This window comes from Dermacentor albipictus, chromosome 5 (assembly GCF_038994185.2).
Source record: "Dermacentor albipictus isolate Rhodes 1998 colony chromosome 5, USDA_Dalb.pri_finalv2, whole genome shotgun sequence".
NCBI lineage: Eukaryota > Metazoa > Arthropoda > Arachnida > Ixodida > Ixodidae > Dermacentor > Dermacentor albipictus.
Genome location: NC_091825.1, coordinates 88,689,437 through 88,713,088, shown reverse-complemented (window position 1 = coordinate 88,713,088; position 23,652 = coordinate 88,689,437). Strand labels below are relative to the sequence as shown.

At 48.2% G+C, this 23,652-nt stretch overlaps 1 protein-coding gene and 1 pseudogene across 1 annotated transcript; one reads left to right on the top strand and one right to left on the bottom strand.

Annotated features, from left to right (window-relative positions):
• The first annotated feature begins 5,811 nt into the window (after positions 1-5,811).
• On the top strand, positions 5,812-14,609 carry LOC135906861 (sulfotransferase ssu-1-like). Its single transcript, XM_065438476.2, has 3 exons — positions 5,812-5,991; positions 11,016-11,435; positions 13,972-14,609. Exons 2-3 carry the CDS (start codon positions 11,038-11,040, stop codon positions 14,414-14,416), a joined length of 843 nt encoding a protein of 280 aa, XP_065294548.2. The 5' UTR covers positions 5,812-5,991; positions 11,016-11,037; the 3' UTR covers positions 14,417-14,609.
• On the bottom strand, positions 12,443-12,608 carry LOC135906923 (U2 spliceosomal RNA; annotated as a pseudogene).
• Positions 14,610-23,652: the final 9,043 nt, after the last annotated feature.

The window sequence follows — 23,652 nt, the reverse complement described above, 5'->3', positions numbered from 1 at the left end:
ACTCCCCATTCCCCTCCCCACGCGTAGGGTAGCAAACTGGACTCAGTCTAGTTAACCTCCCTGCCTTTCCGTCTTCCCTTCTCTCTCTCTCCCCCCCAGCCTGCGCCTCTGCGTTTGGAAGACGTCTCTACCAAAGCCGAAAAGCCTCTCTGCGGATATGGTCCACAGCACAGCAGTTTTGTGCTTTAGAAGAGACAATGAATGGCAAGGGTTATTCAATATCAACGTCACGTCTTTGTCCCCACTGTCGCACTCAATATATAGATGCGGTTGTCGCGCAGCTGCACTTCCAGTGTTACCTGCCTGCGAGTTGTCTAAGAGAAGAAAAAAATACGCTTCCATCACACCCTCAATACTGAGCCGCTGTTGGTTGGCGGTAGAATTGCAAGTACTACAACTTGTTGCTGGGCTAGTTGGCTCATACTTGTCCCGGTAAAAATAACGCGAAACGGAGCAAGAAAGCTTCGACCGCACAGGAAAGAGCACTCCTCGCAAGTGAGGACAGGTGCGTTTAATAAACGTACCAGCGTGCACAAACACATTTGCGCACCGATAACAAAACAGCTACAGCAATCGACTGAATTGTCAAAATATATGCTTATATTAAGAAACACGTCAACAAGATAAAGACCAAAGCGATCTCGCTGTGTAAAGAAGTTGAATTTACCATACTATCCATTGCTATCAGTGACTCTAAGCACGCCTCTCTGTTAAGACATATTTATCTGTTTGAGTCGAACGACCCGTTCGCGGTTGAGAACTCGACTGATGTCACACAGTTTTTGCAAATAGTGGCGCTTCGTCATTTTCAGTGGATGTCGAAAAACTGTTTCATTCTGTGCCCGATGCGAAACTGTTTACCACTGTTAGGACCCGTATTAAAGAAGTGACGTTCTCGCTTTTGAAAGGGCTGCAGGTACTTCAGTCTCTAATTTTATGACCTCGCTAGAATTTTATGTTTGCGCAACATTTCTTTCTTAGAATGCCCAAATTTACATTAATGTAAAGGCATCTGCTTTGGTTCATGTGTCGCACTAGTATTATGTAACATGTATCTATCTGCCATTGACCTACGAATGGCTCAGGCTTTTGACGACGCAAAGCTGTTTAGGATGTTTGTATAAGTTGACGAATTTCTAGTAATTTTGAAAGCTAACCCTTATGTCACCAACATGAACACGGTGGATGAAAGTTTAGTGCTGTTTGGACAACGAGGCTGCGAGCATTATTTTACGTAAGAGTTTCCTAGTAATCCCGGATCGCTCTTTAGGACTCAGCGTCACATTTTCTGAGTGGCCCATCTGCTGTGCGTATTGTCCACGCTCATGCCCCATTTTGCCGTTTGACTCGGGCTTTACTAGACTTGCCTAGAGGGCTAATGTTCCATGTGTCTTGAGGTGTCGTTAGTAAATAATAATAATAATATTTGGGGTTTTACGTGCCAAAACCACTTCCTGATTATGAGGCACGCCGTAGTGGAGGACTCCGGAAATTTGGACCACCTGAGGTTCTTTAACGTGCACCTAAATCTAAGCACACGGGTGTTTTCGCTTTTCGCCCCCATCGAAATGCGGCCGCCGTGGCCGGGATTCGATCCCGCGACCTCGTGCTCAGCAGACCAACACCATAGCCACTGAGCAACCACGGCGGGTGAGGTGTCGTTAGTAAAGTCCTGTTACATGAAGGCAGGAATGTTTTAACCTTCAGGCCACACGGCTACGTTCAGCCAAGTATAATTGACCTGTCATGGTTGCAGTAGGTGATACCTTCCGTCAGAAAATTTAATGGAAAGCAGTTAGCCAATCCGCTGCAGGATTGGCTAATTGCTTGGCTAATTACTACATTAAGTCATTTTCAAGTGTATGACTCAGTCGTAAAAACAAGTGAAAGGAATTAATCTATTTATCTCATCTTCCATGCTTTTAAGGAATTTCGAACGACACAACTGGTAAATTTGAGAGATCAATAACCATTATGGGGTGCAATTCTACGGCCCGCAATGATTACTGGAGTTTGAATAAACTTCGGTGTCGCCGGTGAGTGTTGTAGCATCCGGTGGGGAGCACACTCAAAGCTGTGTGCAAACTTATGCAGTATTGAAGAATATCAATGGAAATCTAGTACACGGAGCATAACAATGGTGCTTTCAGCGTTCTATCCACACTGTTATTTTTATACAAGATCATCTAAATGGAAACCTGTCCCTCTAACAAACTTGCGGGGACGCTCGACTCCCACGTGTCCCCTGATGCTTTGCCCGCATGGCTTTTGTGTCTCCTGTAAACCGGTTTCTCCGCGCAGCTAAGCACCGGTGCCGGGCGGTGTGGTTTCAGATCAGCATGAGATGGCGCGAGCGTTGCGCTCCTAGGGAGCATACACAGGAACACTAGCGCCTAGTAGGGAGCCTACATGCAAGCGCTTGCACCTAGGCTCCCTAGCTCCTAGCGCTAGCGGGGTTACTCGTGTGCAAAAGGGAGTAGACTGTTCCTCTTTGGCTTGGGATTGGCGCGCGGCGCGGACGTTTCGAGCGCTCGCCCACCGTTCGCGGGACCGTCCTGCGAAAGGCTTAGGAGCACGACACTAGAATGGACAAATGCGATCGCTAGAACGCGACACCGTTCGCGTTGGCGTACACGTGAACGATTGCGCGTTGGTGTCCAGCATGAGGGTGAACATATTCACTCGCCACCCGGTCGCGGTGAGTCGGACTTCCTCGATTTGTCGCGCGCCCATCGGCATGTTCGATGGGTAGTAATTAGGCTAGCACGCATTAGTGTTTGAAAGGTGCAATAAATGCCCTTTTGATTGCGCTACCGTGTTGTTGCTTTGTCCCAAGAGCACGTGTGAAACCCACAAACTGCAGCGCGCTGGGAACAAGCCCCACCTAAGGTTTGCTGATGCGCAAACGTCCTTCTCTATCGATAAATAATGTTTCCGTATAATCTCTCTTGCAGTGTGGTCCATGTGGCAAAACTAGATGCTTGTCTCACTTGAGATATAACGCGATACGTAACATGAAAACTGTCGCAAGCTCATTGATGTTGCCAGAGTCCTTCAATATTAAAGAAAAAAGGTATTAAAGCACTCTGATACTACTCTTCAGACATTTGGCGGAGTTCAATGGAATCCTAGAATTCCCTGCTGTTAACGAAAATGTAGCTTTCTCGCATCTCTGTTGCGAAAACGGAACGTGTTTTTGTGGCGGTTCACCTTTGTGTATGGAGCCTTGAAACGAATTATCACGGCTAGATCCTGTCCACTCGAAACAGAAGTGTCTCACAGCGGTTGCAACCGATCTTTTGACAGGATTGTGCTGGGACTTCTCATACAGGCGATTAGAAATTTTTGAAAAAAACAATATGCAACTTCAGTTTCACCACACAGCGGTTTAGATCGAAGCAGCGATCTTTTTCTCTCAATTATTGTCTTCCTTTATTATTTTTTATGCGAAGCATATTACGAGAGCTCAACCCAGCTCCTCAGGCGCGGCGGTGTCGCCTTGAAACCACGTGACACCGTGACGTCACGACAGAAGAGAAGTGGCTTTGGCTCAACTCTTGCAAGACGGGCTGGGTGGGAATCGAACCAGGGTCTCCGGAGTGTGGGACGGAGTCGCTACCACTGAGCCACGAGTACGATGCTTCAAAGCGGTACAAAAGTGCCTCTAGTGAATGCGGTGTTGCCTTAGAAACGAGCTGTTTCTAAGGCGTGCGTCTCTTGCTCAGGCGCACATTTCGTTGCCGCGCCGAACGCTGCTTTGCTCGACGCTCACCGCGTCCAATGCGGGGCGCGTAGTCGCTGCCCTGTAGCCCATTGTCTTACACCCCTTGGCGGGTCGACGGGAACGCTGTCGCGTTCCACTCTTGAAGGCGAAGCAGTAATGCATTAGTTGTTTCTTCGTCTAGCCGAACCAAATATAGCCAAGCAACAGCAGTTCACCAGGCTAAGCAGTCGTTCAACAACTAAAATAAAGGCTAGTATGCTTCGCATCCTGGGCTTAACCTTACCTAAGCCACAGCCATTTTTTATGTTGACACTAGAATACAAGTTTCACAGTTAAAGGGACACTGTCAAAATCCATGACGTCATGCTGAGATGGTGCGGGAACTACACGGCAGTGTCGCCACCTGTCGTTTCTGCTTTTCGTTTTTTTCCTGGCTTACCGAGTGCCTTTCCACGGTAAGAGTGGCGTTTTTTGGTTTTGTGGAAGAGCAATTTTCTGGTACAGGGAAACCATTTTTCCTCGTCGTGTCCCTTAAAACACCTGTCAACCGACTAGCCTACAGCAAGATATTCTCTTACTTTAGGGGTGTTAAAACTAAAGTCAGCGTACATTTGTCTGTCTTGTCAGCAGTTAATCAAACAAGAATTTTGCGCTGTGACGGAGTTGTCAGGCGCTTGTCAAAATCGTGCGAAGACGGTATAACCTCAACCATGCCGTTTTTCGGCTACAAGCGCTTTGAAGTTTGAAGTTATGCTAGGCTGCATAAAATAATTCAATCGGCTTTACGATCTTCGATATCCACCCTCAAGGGCGAAAAGGATCGCTCATCTTGTATTGCTACCAGAGTCAGTAAAGCTATTCAAGAACGAAAGGACACAAAAATGCTTCGCTGCGCTGCTGCAGGCGTTTTCTTAACACAAGTCAATGCTTGCAGTTACAAGGAAAGTGCGCTAGTTAGCCTGTGGTTATGGAATGATAGCACAGTAGCCAAGGCGTCGTAATATCTTTCTGCGTGGCCTTCGAGGTTAATATGCTGCCGTATAGAGAGACCCGCAGAACTGAAATGGGCAAAGAGACAGCACCGGCCGGCACTGCTGGAAATTAGATCGAAGTACCTGAAACACGAAATCAATAAGGGGCGAGGAAAAAAATGAAACCGGCATTCCAATTTCAGAACTGTGCGCGAGCGACTGTGGCCTTTCGAGCAGTCCGTCTAACGTGTGAGCTTGATGTCACGCAATACCGTTCCTAATGCTTTGCTAGTAATTCCGTGGTTATTAGTTCGAAACCTACGTGTGGACTTAGTAACGTCAAAGATCGCAGGCTAGTTGCCTCTGCTAGACTTCTTTAACGAGAACAAAACCGAAGAACAGACAGGGACAAGCGCGCTGACTTCCAACTTGAACGTGTGGACGGTAATTATGATGCATTGCGTCAAAGCCGACCGCATAGTTGTACGTGTCAATCAATAACATATTGTAAAGGATGTTCTTGATGACGCCGTTTAGTTCTAATGACGTCCCCTTTGAAACGGAGTGACGACAGATAGTCATTTGGCCTGCTCGACCTGATCAGGTTTTGCGAAGCATATTGTGGACCTGCCAGTCCGGACGGGAGGCGGCAGGAGAGTCATTTCGCGGAAAGCACTTTCAACAACGCTTGAAAATAAAAGCGTCCAATCCATCGGAATGAAGTTGAGTACTCGGTACGCATTTATCGGTCGATTCCGAAGGTAACCGATGGCGCAGCTCCGCGTTTCTGAGCGAGTACGGGAAACGAGTCGTTTATACACAGACATATTTCTCGCTCGGAAAAGCGTAGACGAAAGCAAGGTAACAGCCTCGATCGGCGACAGTGAGGTTCGCGTGGACAAAAAAAGAAACGCTACGCTTTCGCCAGACATGAGAACTCGATCAGGCTGCCGTCGAAAACGCGTCGACAGATACGCAGCACGGGGCCACCGAACGGTCCCGATACGCGCTATCAATTGGAGACAGTGTACGCGGCGGGTCCTTGACGCGGCGGCGACGGCGCTTGTTTCGAATGTAGGACACCCCAGCATCGGGAGGGGGGGGGGGGGGGTGAGGTTGGTCAGCTCTCTCCCAGGAAAAAAGAGCTGTCAACGTAGCACGCACACTGAACGTATAGGCCGACGCGACCGACAGCCGTCGTCGAAGGGTGGCTGGGAAGCAGCGGCGAGACGGAAACGACGAAGAAAAAACCGGCGCATCGGTCCGTATCCAGTGGTGAAAGCGTGCGTTGCTGTGGTGAGTGTGCTTTCTGCCTTCTAGAATGCTGTAGCTGTCACGCGTCTCATGCACAGTGTTCTTGCTGTAGAGTTCCCTTAAAAATGTCCGAAGATTCCACGTACTTCGGGAATCGAAGTTACGCTGCCTGCGGTGGCGCGCATCGTCCGCCTCTCAGTCTCCCTCGATGACTTTGAGCAGGCGCTCATTGTGGAGCTCGGACAAGCTGGGCGTCATGCAGAAAGAACGGCTTCCCCAGCTCCTCAGTAATTGCGAACACCATAGCCCTTCCTCTGTGGCGCCAAGTAGTACCACAGTAGTACGCCATCCTCAAGCTGTTCAAGCAAACCTCTGAGGAATGCAGTGTCCGAGTTGAAGCACTTCTCGACGAAGCTGCGGTCTTCCAAGAGCTTCTGTGTGGGCGTCAGAGGCCGGTTGGCTTGCACGGGGTGGGAAACTTGCTTTTGAATCGCTATTCGTGCGGAGGAAACCACCAGAGGTGCTCCGCAGCCGACATGCCGAGCCTGAGAGGCGAGAGTCAGATGACGGAGAATGACGTCGATGGCGCGACTTCGCCGGCAGTGCGAACGAGTCCCATACCCAGCCGCTCATGTTGGTGGGCACCGGAAGTTGCCCCCCGGTATAGGAGGAGGAGGAGGAGGTGAAGGAGGAGATAGATAGATAGATAGATAGATAGATAGATAGATAGATAGATAGATAGATAGATAGATAGATAGATAGATAGATAGATAGATAGATAGATAGATAGATAGATAGATAGATAGATAGATAGATAGATAGATAGATAGATAGATAGATAGATAGATAGATAGATAGATAGATAGATAGATAGATAGATAGATAGATAGATAGATAGATAGATAGATAGATAGATAGATAGATAGATAGATAGATAGATAGATAGATAGATAGATAGATAGATAGATAGATAGATAGATAGATAGATAGATAGATAGTCCCTGAAATTGCCAACGAATGCTTTGCATCAAAAAATACAAGAGGAAACTATGGCGCTAGTGTCTACTGGAGCTAGAAGCATTGCGGTAAAGCCAACTTCGTAATGATGGGCATATTGCATGGATTTGCCTAAACATCGTCCTTCGCTTCAAAGCTAGGGCTTCACGACTTTGAAGTATCGATCATTTCAACAACATAGTGCTTTATAAACGTATGCATATGCATATGCTCCGGGCACATTGCCTCGCCTTCTTAAGGAAATTATGATTGTTTGGAAATTTGGAAAGAACGTAGAGCGTAAAATATAACGTCGCAAGAATATCTAACGCCAGAAGCTTGAAGTTTAGACAAATCCCCGTACCCGTCGTTCCAATGGCGGTTGGACGATCGCTGCGCCAGAGGGTACAGCTTTAAAGGCAGAGGCATTTGCCCCTCAAAGGCGGATGGACACGAGCCTCCACCAACGAGCGCGCACTCTAGACTGACGTCATGAGCCGGACGGCCGGTGACCCCGCTGACGGAGAACATGGCAGCCCGCGCTTCGAACTGCGCCGAGTCGCGTCAGTGGGACTATTTCTTTATTCGCGGAGGCAATCGGCTGCCGCGCTTCGGTCTCTGGGTGGGGCCTCTCCTACCTTCTTAAGTTGTACCTGACTATAGTAATTTTTGTAGGAAAACTTGTAATTCGTGCATAGTGTCATGGACGCCGGCTCCACCGTGATACAATGACTTATGGGTCGTTCCGCTGCTAAACATGAGTTCTGCACCTGTTCTGATTCGCTGACACAGCAGCCGCTTCCTTACAGGGACGATATGCCATACATGCTCGCGTTTTTAGGTTTAGGTAAGCGTTGAAAATAATCAGAAGAAAAAAAATCGACGGAAATAATCAGAAGAATAAGAATGGGCTGGGGTACGTTTGGCAGGCATTCTCAGATCATGAACAGCAGGTTGCCATTATCCCTCAAGAGAAAAGTGTATAATAGCTGTGTCTTACCAGTACTCACCTACGGTGCAGAAGCCTGGAGGCTTACGAAAAGGGTTCTACTCAAATTGAAGACGACGCAACGAGCTATGGAAAGAAGAATGATAGGTGTAACGTTAAGGGATAAGAAAAGAGCAGATTGGGTGAGGGAACAAACGCGAGTTAATGACATCTTAGTTGAAATCAAGAAAAAGAAATGGGCATGGGCAGGACATGTAATGAGGAGGGAAGATAACCGATTGTCATTAGGGTTACTGACTGGATTCCAAGAGAAGGGAAGCGTAGCAGGGGGCGGCAGAAAGTTAGGTGGGTGGATGGGATTAAGAAGTTTGCAGGGACAACATGGTCACATTTAGCACAGGACCGGGGTTGTTGGAGAAATATGGGAGAGGCCTTTGCCCTGCAGTGGGCGTAACCAAGCTGATGATGATGATGATGATGAAAATAATCTAAGGCGGCCAACATTCAAAATGGCGTCTTTTGTAGTTAGATTACACGGGACTGCACGGACGCAGCTTCTCGCCGTTTCCAGTGCGCGAACGTGGCGGCCACGATGACATCAGTGCATCACATTATCCTGTGTGCATTTTGACGGGGACCATTTTTCGTTGGATTGTTATCAATTCAATGTCGCTGTAATCCCTTCAAATTTCTCGCTCAACGCAAGACGCGCCTGTCGAGCTGTTAGATTTGCACCAAAATTGGCGTAGTGTGACAAGAGTGTGTGACGAACATAAATGATAGGTGATGACTTGAATGTCATGACATGCGTGTCATGTAGGTCATGGACTAGCCGCCTACGTCTTGGTGCTGTCATGGCCGTTTCGTTAACTTGGTAGGCTACCCGCACACTGCCTCGCATAACATCGTTTCCCACATGGCGTGCGATCTGCCAGCTTTTTGTATAGTGTCTTACGTACGGCGTCATCGGCGGGCACGAGCTCATTGCGCGATACTAAGAAGAAAGCGCAGATGGTCCTCGATAACGTAAATAGAATTCATTGCAACATAGGGACTATAGTATATAAGAGACCTATTGCAACAAGGAGCAGTACAAACAGGAACACACGGAACGCGTATGTACGGGATAATAGATTGGACAGTCGAAATGCCAAGTGACAAATACACATGCAGCTCAGCGGAACCATCAGCCTGAAGGCCACATCACTTCATAGGCTCAACAACACATCGCATATGAAATGAAGGGAGCTTTCAGATGTGCCAGAATTCTCGACAAGTTAAAGTTTTGCAGGTCGCATGTTACAATCAGAAGACCCTCTTTGTAGAAACGTAATAATGTAGATTGCGGAAGCGACGGTTCGTTAGGGCTGTACTAACGATAACCCGTGGGCATTAAATGCACACCAAACCGTTATCTCCCCGCACTCCCACCACCACCGCTTGTCTACTCGGCTACACACCCCACGCACCATTACAGTGACTGGTGACGTCAACGTCCGAAAGCAACGTCACGAGCATAGATGGTTTGCATTGACATCATCGTGACCGCCATTTTGGTCCACTAGCAGGTCGAGAAGCTACGTAAACAAGAAGATAACGAAACGACCATGAGAGTACCAAGACGTAGGCGGCTGTTTCATGACCTAGATGACACGCAAGTCAGGATATTCATGTCATGACCTAACATTTATGCTCCTCATACACTCACCTTGTCATATTATGCCAATTTTCGTGCATACCAATTAACGAAACGACCATGAGAGCACCAAGACGTAGGCGGCCAGATAGATACTATCAAAGTGTTCAAATGTTTGCCAAGAAATGCTTCGCATTTAATATCTGAGTTCGCAAGAAAAGCACGAGGCGTCCCACCGCGTTCCGCAAGAATTCACAAGTAGCGTTCAGCATGCACCCTCTCACTTGTCAAATGATGGTGCAGCAGTTTACTTTCTCACAAATTCTTTCACAAAATGGGGCCTCATGGCCCCGGACTTTGTGCTGCGTGACCCGATGCGCGCTTCGCTTTGTTTCGTGTGTGCACTGTATTTACCGAAAGTTCTCAGGCCACATTGCACGTCACCACGGCTGCTACCTCTTGGCTGTGATGGTGCTTCTGTTAACAGCCCTGACCATGCTTCTCTTGAAAAAAAAAACAATACGGCCACTAGAAAGGGCGGAAAACACGTTGCAATGGTACAGGACATCAAGCCCATCATAACAGGTCATACAAAAGCAGATTGAGCAGTAGAGATTGTGAAATTTGCGTGTGCCAAGAGTTTTCGGTTGACGCAGGACGGGAGCACGTGGAGATCTTTGCGAGAGGTATTTGTCCTGCATGCAACAGAGTCAATTAAGCTTCCTTGTTTGACTTCACGTACGGGACCAAACTCACCGCACAAGGAACTGCATCGCTTTTCGTACAGCCAAGCAGTCATGCGCCGACGCAAGCAGAGACATGAAAACCGGTCAGCTCGCCGTTGGTACTGGTACTAATTTACATGACTGTGTGAGGGTGGCAATATGTGGCGCTCCTGATATTCTTCTGTGCTTAAACTTTGAGAAATGTGCATTTTTAGGCAGCTTGCAGGCCGCCATTTCGTTTAATTTTCTTGACATGCTCCGAAGGGAAAGCAATTATGGCCAAAGTAACCCTCATAAAATGTTATGACCCTTGGGCTTCACGGCTGCATAGTTTGAGTAGTAATATTCCTCACCCTTTTCAGCTTTGAGACACCGAAAATTGGCACCACATATAAAACAGACATACGCGCTGTGACTGCGACCTCATCTAGGAAATTAATCCCATAGAAAACGACGACTAGACGACTTGGAAAAAAATTGCACTAAGCGCTGCACAATGTTCCGTGGATATGTATATACGGGCTCTCGACCATTTCGCAGAATGTCACAGCTGAAAGCATTCGTGCGCGCTTGCGTGCATATATGGTTGTGTGCTCGCATCAGTGAAGCAGCACTCGACGGAGGCTGCATTGCGAAACGCCTTTCGAAATTCTTACTAATGTCTTGTTTTCACGCAATACACCGTAACAATGATGAGGAAGCCAGGGAGTTTTCACTTCGCACTCTTCTTCTTTCTTTTTTTCCCACTCACGCATTTCAGGACGCAAGTCTGGGATACAAGCATGTTGTTCGAACGAGACAGGCCTTACTGCATGGTCGTAGACGGCCACAGGCTACCGGGTTCCTTCTCCGAAGAAGTGTATCGCAGCGGTCTTCGGTACCGGCCCGAGCCGGGAGACGTGGTCCTTGACACCTTCCCGAAGTGTGGCACCCACTGGGTCTTGGGCATCCTGAAGGCCGCCTACCAAGTCTGCAGGGGCGTGACACCGGGGTCCACCTTCCTGGAGAAACTCGGCCTCGATGCCATCCAGAAGTGCGCCAGGCCTCGGATCATCTTCACGCACTTGCCGTTCCAACTGGTGCCTTTTTCAGAGGAGGCGAAGTATATCTACGTGATTAGAAACCCAAAAGACTGCTGTGTGTCCTTCTACCACCACACCAAAACCATACCAGCGTACAAGTGAGTATGTGGCTTTGCGAAATAGAGAAAAAGAAGCCTTTAATAAATACAACGCTCAGGCTGGCAGTTTCGTATGGCCGCTCTACCACTTCACTAACATGCTACGAGATAATCCAAATAGTGCACTAGATTATGTTAAGAACCGCTGTTACATAAGCTACAGATAACGCACAATAACACCCGCGTTCAGAAAACTAGGAAGTATAGGACAATTTTGTTTTTATGGTACAGTACTAACACAGCTTTGTCGCACGCCTTCATTTCGCAAAACCGTATTGAAGTGCAAGCGCTAAAGCTGCGTTTATTCCGAATCTACATCTGGACAATGACAACAGCTTCTCAAACGCTGCTACAGCAAAAATTCCAAACGTTTAGTCCAAATCTTAGGCCAGTACTTCGCATTTTAAGTACACTCCGCTTGGTAATGAGATTCCACGGCCAAACGATTAGATCACACAGGTCTCCTATGAATACCTACTTCAATAAAAAAAAATACAGTTCTGCTGGCGCGCATTACCACTTGTTTACGTAGAGAGGTTCGAGCGTTTTTTTCTTTTTTTTTTTTGCTTCTTTAGAATCAGTCAGAGGGGGTCACTTGCCAAAACCGCCTGTAATGAAAACATGCTAGAGCAGACTTAGCAACTGACTACCCGCGTGCCTTACTTTTGTATCGTTGTATATAGAGGAAAGGATCACTTACTCGATCATGCATGTGTCGCGTATGCAAATGGCGCTTTTGTCACGTCATAGAGGAGGCAATTGTAGTTTACCCCTTTCACTCGGCCTTCAGATAGGCGCAGCTCAGCAGTACGTTTGTCGATCCAAGCGGGAGAAGTCGCGTTTGAGGGAGCTCACTGAGCCATTTAATCCACCTAACTCGAACCTGTGCTCAACAGCAGTTATAAAGCCTACAAATGTTCAAATTTTACAGCGAAGCTGTGTATGGCTAGGTTGTGGGGAAAAAATTGCGTGCGTCTATTGAGCCGCGTAGACAGATAGTTTCTTCCCGTGCGTGGGCCGATCCCGAAGATAGTGCACTACTGGGCCGACCCGCGGTGGAGGTGAAGCAGGCTTTAAGCACTCCGCCAACTTGCAAAAATACAAATACAACCCTTATCAGATATTAAGCTGGTAAGAACAGATACAACGCTTTGACCCACGTCGGCCACGTCTACGTTCGCACCACCCTCTCTTTGTCGGCGTTCCGAGCGCTTGCGTATCTCCATTCCTTTCCTTCCGCTCTCACGTGGTGGTGGTCCCGTAAGCGTGCTGCCCACCAGGACCGCGAGAGGAAAAGAAATGCAAACCGTCCACGTGGCCCCAAACCCGCAAACTTGGAACGTTTCACCGGAGCAACGGCCAGGTTTCAGAGGGAGTTTGTAGGGAACCAATTTTGTGTGGCCTGCGTTGTGTGTGACCGCTTGCGGTTTTCAAGTGACCTTACAACCATTACTGCACTGCGGGAGATCGACAAATGCACTATCGCATTGACTACGGTGAAGAAGGGTGCGCCTTCTGAGTGCGATGAGGTGCGTGTCTGTTCTACGTGCCGGGATTCATTGGTAAAAGGTGTCGTGCCGCATTTTGTTACAGTACATGGGTATATATGTATAATCACCGATGCCTCATCATCTTAAGAGGCTCAACATCGTAGAGGAGCGACTAGTCGAGCATCACTTTTCATTCATATGCACACGGCGTTTGACGCACGGCAATGGACCGTTCGCCATTAAGGGGCCCGTATATACACAGCTTCGCTGGCCATCCACTTTCGCACAGTGGAATGGCACTGAATTTTTTTACCGAAATTTCACACTTGCTCGGTTATTGCCCTCTTGCGTTCAACACGTAGGACCCAGAAATGACGTGAAGAGATTCGGGTAGCAAGACAGAGAGATGTCCAACCCTATTGAACACGGCGAATGGTGTCCTTCTCCATATATAGGGAGAGCAAACGTGAGAGGTCAAACCAGCTACGAGTACGGCGGGCCCGAGAGGCGCAGGGCAATCTCGGGCGCCACCTTTAAGGAGGTCATTCCTTTATCCTAGTATCCAAACACCCTCTGCAAAACAAACGGGCCCACATACGAATAGGAAACGAGCACAATTGCAAAATTAGACCGTAAGACCCGCACTAGCTGCAAGATTAGTTAGGCGTGTAAGCTTTCTAATGCTGGAATAAAGCTTGGGTACACAATTGACGGTTACGTCATTTCTGTACCCCGGGCCGTAGTGTCCATACACCATCTGCAGAATGCACAAGACATTTCACGCACCACACTCCGGCTGCGTCCCCGATGCACTGCAGGTAACCGATTTTTTTTACAATAGAAACTTCCCTAAAAACACAGCACTACGTCATTGAGACTTGTTACCTATGTAAATTCGAGCAATGTCGACCCCGGCAGAAACATACGAGTGGGAGACAGGTCCTGTATCTTCAGCCGTCGGACTAGCAGTTTTTAGCACGTATTTTACACGTATACACGTACATACACGTCTTAGTTATATTACCCGCTTGTCATCTCACCTGCAGGTTCCAAGACGGCACCTTTGACGAATACTTCGAGATCTTCCTGGACGGACGCACCGACTTCGGCAGCTACTACGAGAGCCTGCGTTCGTGGTACTCCAAGCGGAACGAGCCCAACGTACTCTTCCTCACCTACGAAGGCATGCACGCGGACGTAAGCGGATCGGTGCTGAAGATAACGCGCTTCGTAGACGCCGGCATCGCCGACGAACTGGCGCGGGACGAGGACAAGATGAGGACCGTTCTGGAGAACTCGAGCGTCAGCAGCATGAAGAAGGAGTTCCCGCTGCAGTTCGTCAGGAAAGGCACCGTGGGAGACTGGCGGAACTACTTCTCGCCGGAGCAGTCACGAAGACTGGAGGAGAGGTTCCTACGCGAGATGGAAGGTACCGACATCCCGCAGCTGTGGGAAGGTGCCAGCTGGCTTCTCGATGAAACTAAAACCTGAACAGTTTCTATACCCGACGTCACAAGTATCTTGCGACGTCACAAATGACTGCTCGGACACAGCTAATCCTGCTGCGGTCACCCACTGCGGCAATGGTTTCCCCTCGAGATTCCTTGCGCTAAGCCTTCGCGTCGCCTTCACAGGTATAGCAAGCTTATGAAATAAACTACGGCTGTGATTTCATTATCCTTAATGCGCATTTGGGTTAGTTCACTTGAAAGCGGCTTGACTAATGCGCGGAATGTTACCCGGTAGCCTTCTCGCGGAAGAAAGACACGGAAAAGCAGGGAGATTAACTCCAGGAGAAAGAGAAGGGGGAGGGGGAGGCATTCTGTAAGTGCCCACATGCACCTATCCATTTCGGCTGCTGCTGCTGCTGAAGTGCTGGTTGGCTTGGAGCGCCTAGCTCCTTCTGACGCGTAATCCAGCCGAGTCAATTAGAACTTCAGTTGCAGATGAAATGGACATGTCCGCTAGGTGGGGATTTACAGCAAAGCCTCTCCCCCCACAGCCCCAAAAAGAAGCAGCAGTAGTAGCCTTAGGCGAGATCAAAACGCTATTTCATAAATTAATTTTACAGACCCGGATTGCGCAACATAACGAACTCAACACTAGATGACGAACTTGCCGCACTACCTGCTATCGTCATCGGCCGCAGGCTGAGGAGGGGGGGTGGGAGCGCTATTGTCTATGTGTCTACCTAGTGGGCATGTCCATTTAGTCTGCTGCTGAAGTGCTGATTGGCTGGGGGCGTCAGTCTCCTTCTGACGCCTATAGCCAATCAGAATTTCAGTTGCAGACGAAACGGGCATATCCCGTTGGCACACACAGGTGGGTACTTACAGGAAACACTGCCCCTTTGTCGACAACACACGAAGCAAAGGCAAGTGTTTATTAATTACTTCTCTCCACCTTGCGGGTTTCCGCAGAACTACTACGTCAAACACTTGCATTTGCTTCGTGTGTTGTCGACAAATTCGACTTCGCCCTGCCATCTACTAGCCGCCTGGTTAGCTCAGATGGTAGAGCGGATGTCCCGGAAAGGTGGTGGTTCCGGGTTCGAGTCCCGGACCAGGACGAATTTTTCTTCAACTATGAGGGTTTTCTTTCGAGGAACCCGTATGGGTTTCCTTTGTAGCAATTCCTACGAACGGGTGGATGTCTGATTTTCCCTTTATTGATTACTTCTCTCCACCTTGCGGGTTTCCGCAGAACTATTACGTCAAAGCCTCTGCTAGCATTGTGCACTGCTTGAAAAGCGCTCATTTTTCTAACGTTTGACTAACCTAATGCTGATGTGTTAAAAGATACGTATGTAGAGCAGAAGGTAGAACAATTAATAAGAAGGAAAGGCCTTAGAACAATCATGACGTGGGTGACTGCTAACTAAAGAATTAATTCCAAAAATTAAGGAAATATGTACACACTGACAGGTATATATATAAACAGAATATCAAGAAGAATTATTGTTAGAAGTTTATGGTATTCGAATCCACGTTGCTAGATTTCGCGAACAAAGGAGCGTTATCAAAAGCCAGAAGTGTATATAGCTGTGTGTGTGCAATGGAGCCGTATATGCTTATGTTCCATGCACACATCGACACCTCGGTCGTACCTAACAGTTTGTAGGGATTCGCACAGTCCAACTTTGTACCAGAGTGGTCAAAGTTGGACCATAGGTCGTTCACTTTAGTGCAATGTGACGTTACGCCATATTGACCCTATTCGCAAAGCAGTTTGTTCTACAGAAACGAGATGGCGCTTTCGGCGTCGCGCCGCACGTTGCCTTAGCGAGAGCGCACGAATACGAAATCATTACCTGCACTGCTTCTGTGCGATCAGCCGTCGGAAAAGCAACTGGGTTTTCGTTAACTCTCTGTGCTCCATTGAGTTGGCTGCAAAAATTGTGACTGGCACATTAAGGAATGGAATGAGTCTGTGTCCACGTCCACGGACCGCCGCTATTTGCGGCTCTTGGCGATGCAGGGCTTTCATGGAGAATTGAAAAAAAAAATCACTCATCCGTCAATAGGACGCCGCATTCATCGTAACATACACGTACGCAAACGCACCGTCACTCATTTTGCCAACTTTGAAAGATACCGAGGAATGCGGATGTGGACATTTGATAACATAAGTGTCTGCACGTAAAAACACAACCACAGAAGGAGACATCTACAGGACGAGCGCGAACCAACAACTGGACCTATTGCTGTCATCGCGTCCTAATACATACCGGCGGCATTTTGAATGAAGATTAATTGAAGGTCAAAAATTGAAATTGCAAATTTTCAAAAAAATTCCAATTGTCCGATTTTGCTGAAGTAGTATTTTTTCCATTTAATTTAGTGCATACTGCGCGCCACAGCAGGGTCCAAGCATGACAGACAAATTAAAAGAAAAAAAAGTTTAGGGATACGTGCCAAAACAACCTCATTATGAGACCCGTCATTATCAGTATAGCGCCGGAATAATCTTGATCCCCTGGGGTTCTTTACTGCGTAGCGATCATTTTTGTATTCCGCCCCCCTCGGAAGGCGGCGCTGGCGCGGCGGGCATCGAACCCACGACCTCGAGGTCAGGAGCCCAACACAATAGTCACTGAGTTACCGTGGCGTGCACACAACATAATTGAAAAGCGAATTAATGAGAAGGCGTAACGCGTAGTAAATACAGGGGACTGGGATTATAGAAGCCGGAAGGTATGGCACACAGCTGGACATAAGGCAAACACGGTTTGAGTATTTAGAAAGAGTTTGTTCTAACATAGCGATAGGAACACTGCGAGTCATGACGGAGGCCCAAAGTTATCGCCTGGCTCAACAAAGGACAGCACACATACGTATATGTAGCCGTCGTATACGAACATTCATCTGTACTACACCCTGCAGATGCGTCATGGTCGCCGGCTTAGTTCTGTACGCAATGAAAGAAGAAACGCTAACAAAAATATTCTCACTGCCATCAATACATACGCTTTCAATCCCGTGATTTCTTCAATAAACCGAATTCATTTCCTTAGCTCCTTACTCCGTTTTCAGGTAAATAGCTTTATTTGGTTCTTTCGCCCGTTTCCTTGCTCGAACGGGCGCTTTTGGTCACTGAACGCAAATTTTTGGTGCCGCGCGAGAGCTTTGAGGCATAGGTTCCGACTACCGGGACAACCAGCATAGAACAGTTTACACCCTTTGGAGTGCCCCTTCTGATAACGCGCGTGCCGTTCGTCACTGGAAAGTTCCGGGCTTGCAGCGATAAAGAAAGGAAACGCATCAAGGCAGATGACGATTATTTTTGTGTGGCAGAAGGGGCAAGCCAAAGGGTGTAAACTGTTTTTAGAGTGTACTGCTCAGTGCCGCAGTGCCAGACGTACGCAACGGAGCCCGGTGTCAGCCTTATTCACACCTAGCCGCAGGGCAAGGAGCTGCTTGAAGCTTGGCTGGTGGAACTTAGAACGGGCAGACAGCCATCGGCTACAACGCGGGTATGCAGCAAGCGCAGACGCGAGGAACATTTCTGCTACGGCGCAGGACTTGTGCGATGTTCGGTGAATAGCAGAAAACGCGCACTGAGACGCTCGCCCGCGCCGCTGCCCGGCTAATGTCATTACGGTTTGGTCTATGAATTTGTTGAGCTAGATACTGGCAAGTTCACTTGAACGGAAAAGGAGCGGTAAGACGCACATTAAAGAAAGGCACGGCATATGGTCACGTTTGTGTTATGAATTAAAGCACTGGATTACGAAAAAAATTACCGACGATTACGTTACTTCCTAATGCGAAATTTGAGCGCAGCAAATAAGCTGTTTCACCTTTTCGATAGATTGAGGCAAAGAAATCGAGCAACACATGTATGCGCTATCACAGAATTTTTTTTTTATTTTTCACACGTATTCCTTTAACAAAGACTCCATTAACAGTTCTTGACAGTCATGAAGGAAGCTTTGTGGTCGGAGAAATAGACTGATATATGTTCGACTTGGTACACCAATGCTTGATTCTCAAAGACGAGATCTATACAAGTGCCTCGCGAGGTTGTCACAGCCGTGGGACGCGTTACGAGCGAGAGGAACGGGATGTTCTCCCGCATAAGTGTTAGGAAATTGCTGTTTGTCTTTATGTCAACATTAAAGTCCCCCACTACTAACATCGGTGTGGATCGATGGACGGTTAATGCGAGTTGCAGGAAGTGCACGACGTCTTTCGTGAGTGCGGTAGCGGACTCACGAAAGCGGTATCAGTCGGTCGCTGCTAGCGCTGGGGGGATGAAAGGGGGGCGGAGCTGGTTACGAGGCCGACGACAACGCGAAACCCAGGAACGGACGCCAAAGAGCCATTTGTGTAGCCAGCCCTCCTCCACAGTCTCTCCTCCTCCCTTCCATCATCCTCCCTCACCCGGAGAGCCGACAGCGCGCATGCGCGGCGGCGGAGCAGCGGCGCATGCGCGGCGGCGGAGCGCGGCGGCGGAGGCGAGCTGGTTACGAGGCCGACGACAACGCCGACAACGCCGACGCCGACGACGACGACGACGACGCGAAACCCAGGAACGGACGCCAAAGAGCTGCGCTCTAAAACAAGCAGAGGGAAATAGCGTGCTGAGAAGACCGATAAAAATACAGTGCGACGCAACTTGAGAAATAATGTTGAAATGTCCAAGAATTTGAAACACAAAAAAAGAAGATTGAATTGTCGCGACGGCACATCACAGTCGCCGTAGCTAGGCGTCGAAGTCTCTATAACGGAATTATTTTTGAACAGTTCTGATAGCGTCCACGCAACAATGGTTCTTAGTGTAGCGTCAAATGCTCATATGCTGCGGCCTCAAGCTCACGGCATGGTGCGAAAACGCGCTCACAGCGAAAGCAAAAGATTGTGCGCGGACATGCATGCAGACGCGCAGTCGGTCTCTGCGAACCCATGCGATCGCTGGATTGAGGCTCCATTCTGTTATGTCCCATTTGGTTATACAGACAGCATAGTTTCACATAGTTTGCTCTCAGCGTTTGGCTAGCTATCACGCAAGAAGCCGGTGCGGGAGAATCCATCGCGGCGACCGCGCGCAGTGGCGTTCACTGTACGTATTCGGTAAAGAGATAGCATCTGTAAACGATTCTGTGCTTTCCGTTTGCCCAAGATTATTATATCGACAGTCAGAAACTTCTCTCGTTTTGATAGTACTATACATAAATGACCAGGAGGGCTGCCGCGTGGTGTTTTTTATTGAGCATCGTAAGCGCAACCTATGAGGAGCGCGCCGCGTGATCCCTCATACTACGCAAGGGGGGCGCTTCCGACAGATGGCGACTCCGTAACTCTTCCCGCCAATAGCCAGGGTAGGGCCGCTCCTCAGTTTTCTTTTCTAGTAGGGCGACACCAATAGGGCGAGCTATACGATTGGCTGCAGTCCACGGAGCCTCATCGATAATTTTTCCAACTTTACGTTTTAAGCTTTTGTTCATAATAGTTGCAATGCTAGTTAATTTGTTTCTATAAAAAGAAAGTAACAGAAAGAGAATGCACAAGAACAATTTCTCGCTATATTTGAGCCCTTCTGGCACACAGCAAGCGTCGTCTGCTTCTGTTACAATGTGCTCCGTTTTGACGTGAGCTGCGTGGTCAGTGTCGGTCTCAGTCTTTTGGCGAGCACCATGATTCGCTTTTGTTGCGTTGTGGGCTGCAAACGTAGCGATTGGCAATATGTCAAGCTGCGACAGCGTGTCCCTCTGCAAGGCAGCAGACGAGCGGAGTGGCTGCAGCGCATTGGACTGTCGCGATCCGATCGGCGCCCGGATTTGCAAGTTTGTGGCCGTCACTTTACACCGGAAGATTACTACCACAACAGCGTTTCGTGAGCCCGGTATTCGCGTAAACGCAGGCGCAAGGGGGCAGGGCCTGGCCGTTTGACCTAGAGTCACTGGAAAAAATTTTTGTCAGTGACTCTAGTTTGACCGTGCTGTTTCACGGGATGAGCAGAAGCGCAAACGTGAATGGCCTGCCCTGTGCAGCTATCTGGTGGCACATAGCTCAACCAAATACAGTAGCAGTAACGAAGTGTATTCTTCTTTGCTGCTGGTGTAAATTTTTCGCAGGAGTGTAATTGTTAAGAGGTTGTTTTTGTAAATGCTTAAAATGTTTTGCACTTGCTAAGAGCAATATTAGCTCTTTGTTAGGCTGGTTAAGCTCTGCGCCAACAGGCGGCCGATCAGGCCGCTCACGTACGTCTACGCCATGGAGGAAGGAAACTGAGGAGATGCCCTACCCACCGTGCCCTACCCCATCCGCGCGCTAGGAAAAAAGTGTGGAGGAAATGACGTAGTAGGTTCTCTTTTGTTTTGCTGTTTTTTTTATTTCTTTGCTGTAGTGGCCCCGCCTTTCGGGCCACAATGGCGGCTTTGTTATTGTTCTGTGCCACGGAGGAAGCAAACTGCGGAGAAGCCCTGACGTCACTCTTTGTGAAGCAAAAGTGAAGCCGGAATTTGGCGTTGCTCATGGCGATGCTCCGCCTTTTGGGCCACCCTCCTCTCTTGTTTACATCTCTCGCGAAACCACGCCGCGCTGCGCGTGGTTTCGCGCGCGGAGCGCGCGCGCGCGCGCAACATTCGGCAGAGCACGGTGCAGGTAACACAGCGCACCAAGACACAGCGCCTTTGCCACGGCACGAAACCCTACCAGAGCAACACGTGTGAGCGCTCAAAGCCATAACGCCGCCATTGTGGCCCAAAAGGCGTGGCCATACAACAAAAAAATAAAAAAGCAGCAAGAAAATGAGAACATACTACGTCATTTCCGCCACACTTTTCTCCTATAGCGCGCGGAGGGGGTAGGGCCTCTCTTTAGTTTCCTTCCTCCGTGTTCTGTGCGCTCACACGTGTTGCTCCGTAGGTTTCGTACCATGGCAATGGTGCCGTGCGGGCAGGTTTGCGTTGGTCTCCGTGTTTTGTTGCGCTGCGTTATCTGGACCGTCCTCTACCGGATGTTGCTGTGGCCAGCTGGGACAGGGGGAACTAAAGTTCGTGAAATGAACGCGCATGCAACGCTCTACGCAATGTACCGCGCCACGGCAATGGCAACGGACGAAGGAATATCCGCGGGAAATTTTGCCCTCTTCGGCGGAATTATGCTAACGTGCTAGCGATTGTTTAGTATTGCTGCGGAGCGCGCGTTTCCGAGCAGCACGGTTGTGCGCAGCGCGGTTTCGCGAGAAATGCAAACAAGAGAGGAGAGCTGGCCCGATAGACGGAGCAACGCCAACTTCCGGCTTCACTTTCGCTTCACAAAGAGTGACGTCAGAGCCTCTTTTGAGTTTCCTTCCTCCGTGGTCTACACTAATGTTCCTTCATCAGCTTGAGTTTATGCCTCCACCCATCCATCGAAACGCCCAGCTCGCCAGTCGTTGCCGGAATACCTGACACGTTCGGCGCTGCGACAGAATGTTCGCAACGCATGCTGCTTAGATAACTCTTGCTTGTGGTCGACTGCCAAGCAGCTGATGGAGAGGATGGAGAGGCTTCGCGCGTTTGCTCCTAGTGAACCGTAAGTAAATGACACGACGTGCCATCATGATGCAGAGCCAGCGAAGGTGGACCTTAGCCCCGATCACTTGGCGAACTTGCAATCATTCATAGCTCTCTTAATATGATGCGCTTCACACAAATTGTGGTGCGAATGATGAACTTTAACTGTATCCTACGCATCTACAAAATGTGTCTGAACCGTTTCAGGGGCCCTTTAACATCCAAAAGCAACACTGGGACTATGAGAGATGAAAGTCAACATTTTGCCCTGTCTCATCTGTCCTCGTCCTTATGTTGTGCTGGTCTATTCAAGTATGGATTACCAACAGGCCCGTTCGAATAGTCTGTATAGAAACAGCAGCAACAAAAGAATAAGCATAAATGGTGGTCCTCCAAAGCTGCAGAAAACAGGATGGCCATATTAAAGGGGTGCTGACACTATATAATCGACTTCGTCCTTCCCCTTTCTTTTTTTTTTTTGCTATGAAAGTCCAGTACTTAAAACCCCAGAAACAAATAGCCCACACAGCGCCCCCAATAATTTAACCTAATAGCTTTTCTACAGCCAGTTTCAATTCTGTTTCTACTGTGTTGTGACATCATGATGCAGTATGTGGTGACGCAGTATGCAGAGCGCGTGTGGTGAACACTCACTTTGCCTCGGTCAGTAGTCTGCTATGCTGCTACATCAGCCCTCACAATGAGTAGCAGCATATCAGGCGACCTAGCAAGCCGGAGCGAGTGTCAAAACGTCACAACACAGTATCATCCTATAGAAAACGAAACCAGCACTAGCTGTTAAAAGCTATTAAATTATTTAGGGCACTCAGAGGCTTGTCGCTATATTTTCCAGGATTTATAGGCCTATACGACCTTCATCTAATGCAAAATAATTTAATTGTTGAAATTATCAAGTTTCCCTTTTAATATGATGCAGTTTGTATCAACTGATTTAAAATAAGCACTAGAAATAAGGGGTCACACCAGTGCCATGCTGTTATCATGAGACTGGATGCAAAGGTGCTAGAGTTTAACATGTGGCAGAAAGCAGTGAAGTTTTTTTCAAGTTTTGTGGGGTTTGGCAGCTCTAGCAAAACAGTCTTCTGTCTCCTACTGATGGATTCCAGGAGATGGATAGAGTACTCTCTATTATGAAATGCTTGATAATTGCCAGAGCAACAGAAAACGAAGCACATGGCAGTTTAACTTAAATATGGCTTCAGAGATGCACCAGGTACATCAGTGCAATACCGTAAAACATGGCCCACCTGAAATACAGCTTCAATGATCACAATTCAAGGTAGTGTGTCATGTCTTGTAAAGTAGCTGAGGTAAGTATTGCTTTCAGAGTATACAGGCACAAAAAATACAGAAGGATTATACGTGTCAGCTTCCAAATTCCTTTCTTTTTGTGACCCGTAACCACACTCAGCAGCAGCATTTGGCACAAACACACTCTGAAGATAAGCGCATGTCTTGCCTCTCTTCTCTGTCCCTCTAATGAGTGCACTTATAAGATGTCACTTCCATGTTTTCCACTAATTGTTTAAGAACTGTGCAAAAGTGATACTGGACTTGCACACTAAACGACAATGCTTAATGAATACAACTACAAAAAACCAAGGTTTGTGATTCAACAGTTTCTCAAAGCAGTGATTATGGAAGTAAATAGAAGTGAACTTATTTTAAACAAAGTTGCTAGGATGACACTAGAAACACCTGAAAA

What these genes read in the sequence shown, in the direction of transcription:
- LOC135906861 (XM_065438476.2), top strand. Translation starts at nt 11,038, where the DNA reads ATGTTGTTCGAACGAGACAGGCCTTACTGCATGGTCGTAGACGGCCAC. An exon ending in AAAACCATACCAGCGTACAA is followed by an intron (nt 11,436 to 13,971) that starts GTGAGTATGTGG and finishes TCTCACCTGCAG; the next exon opens with GTTCCAAGACGGCACCTTTG.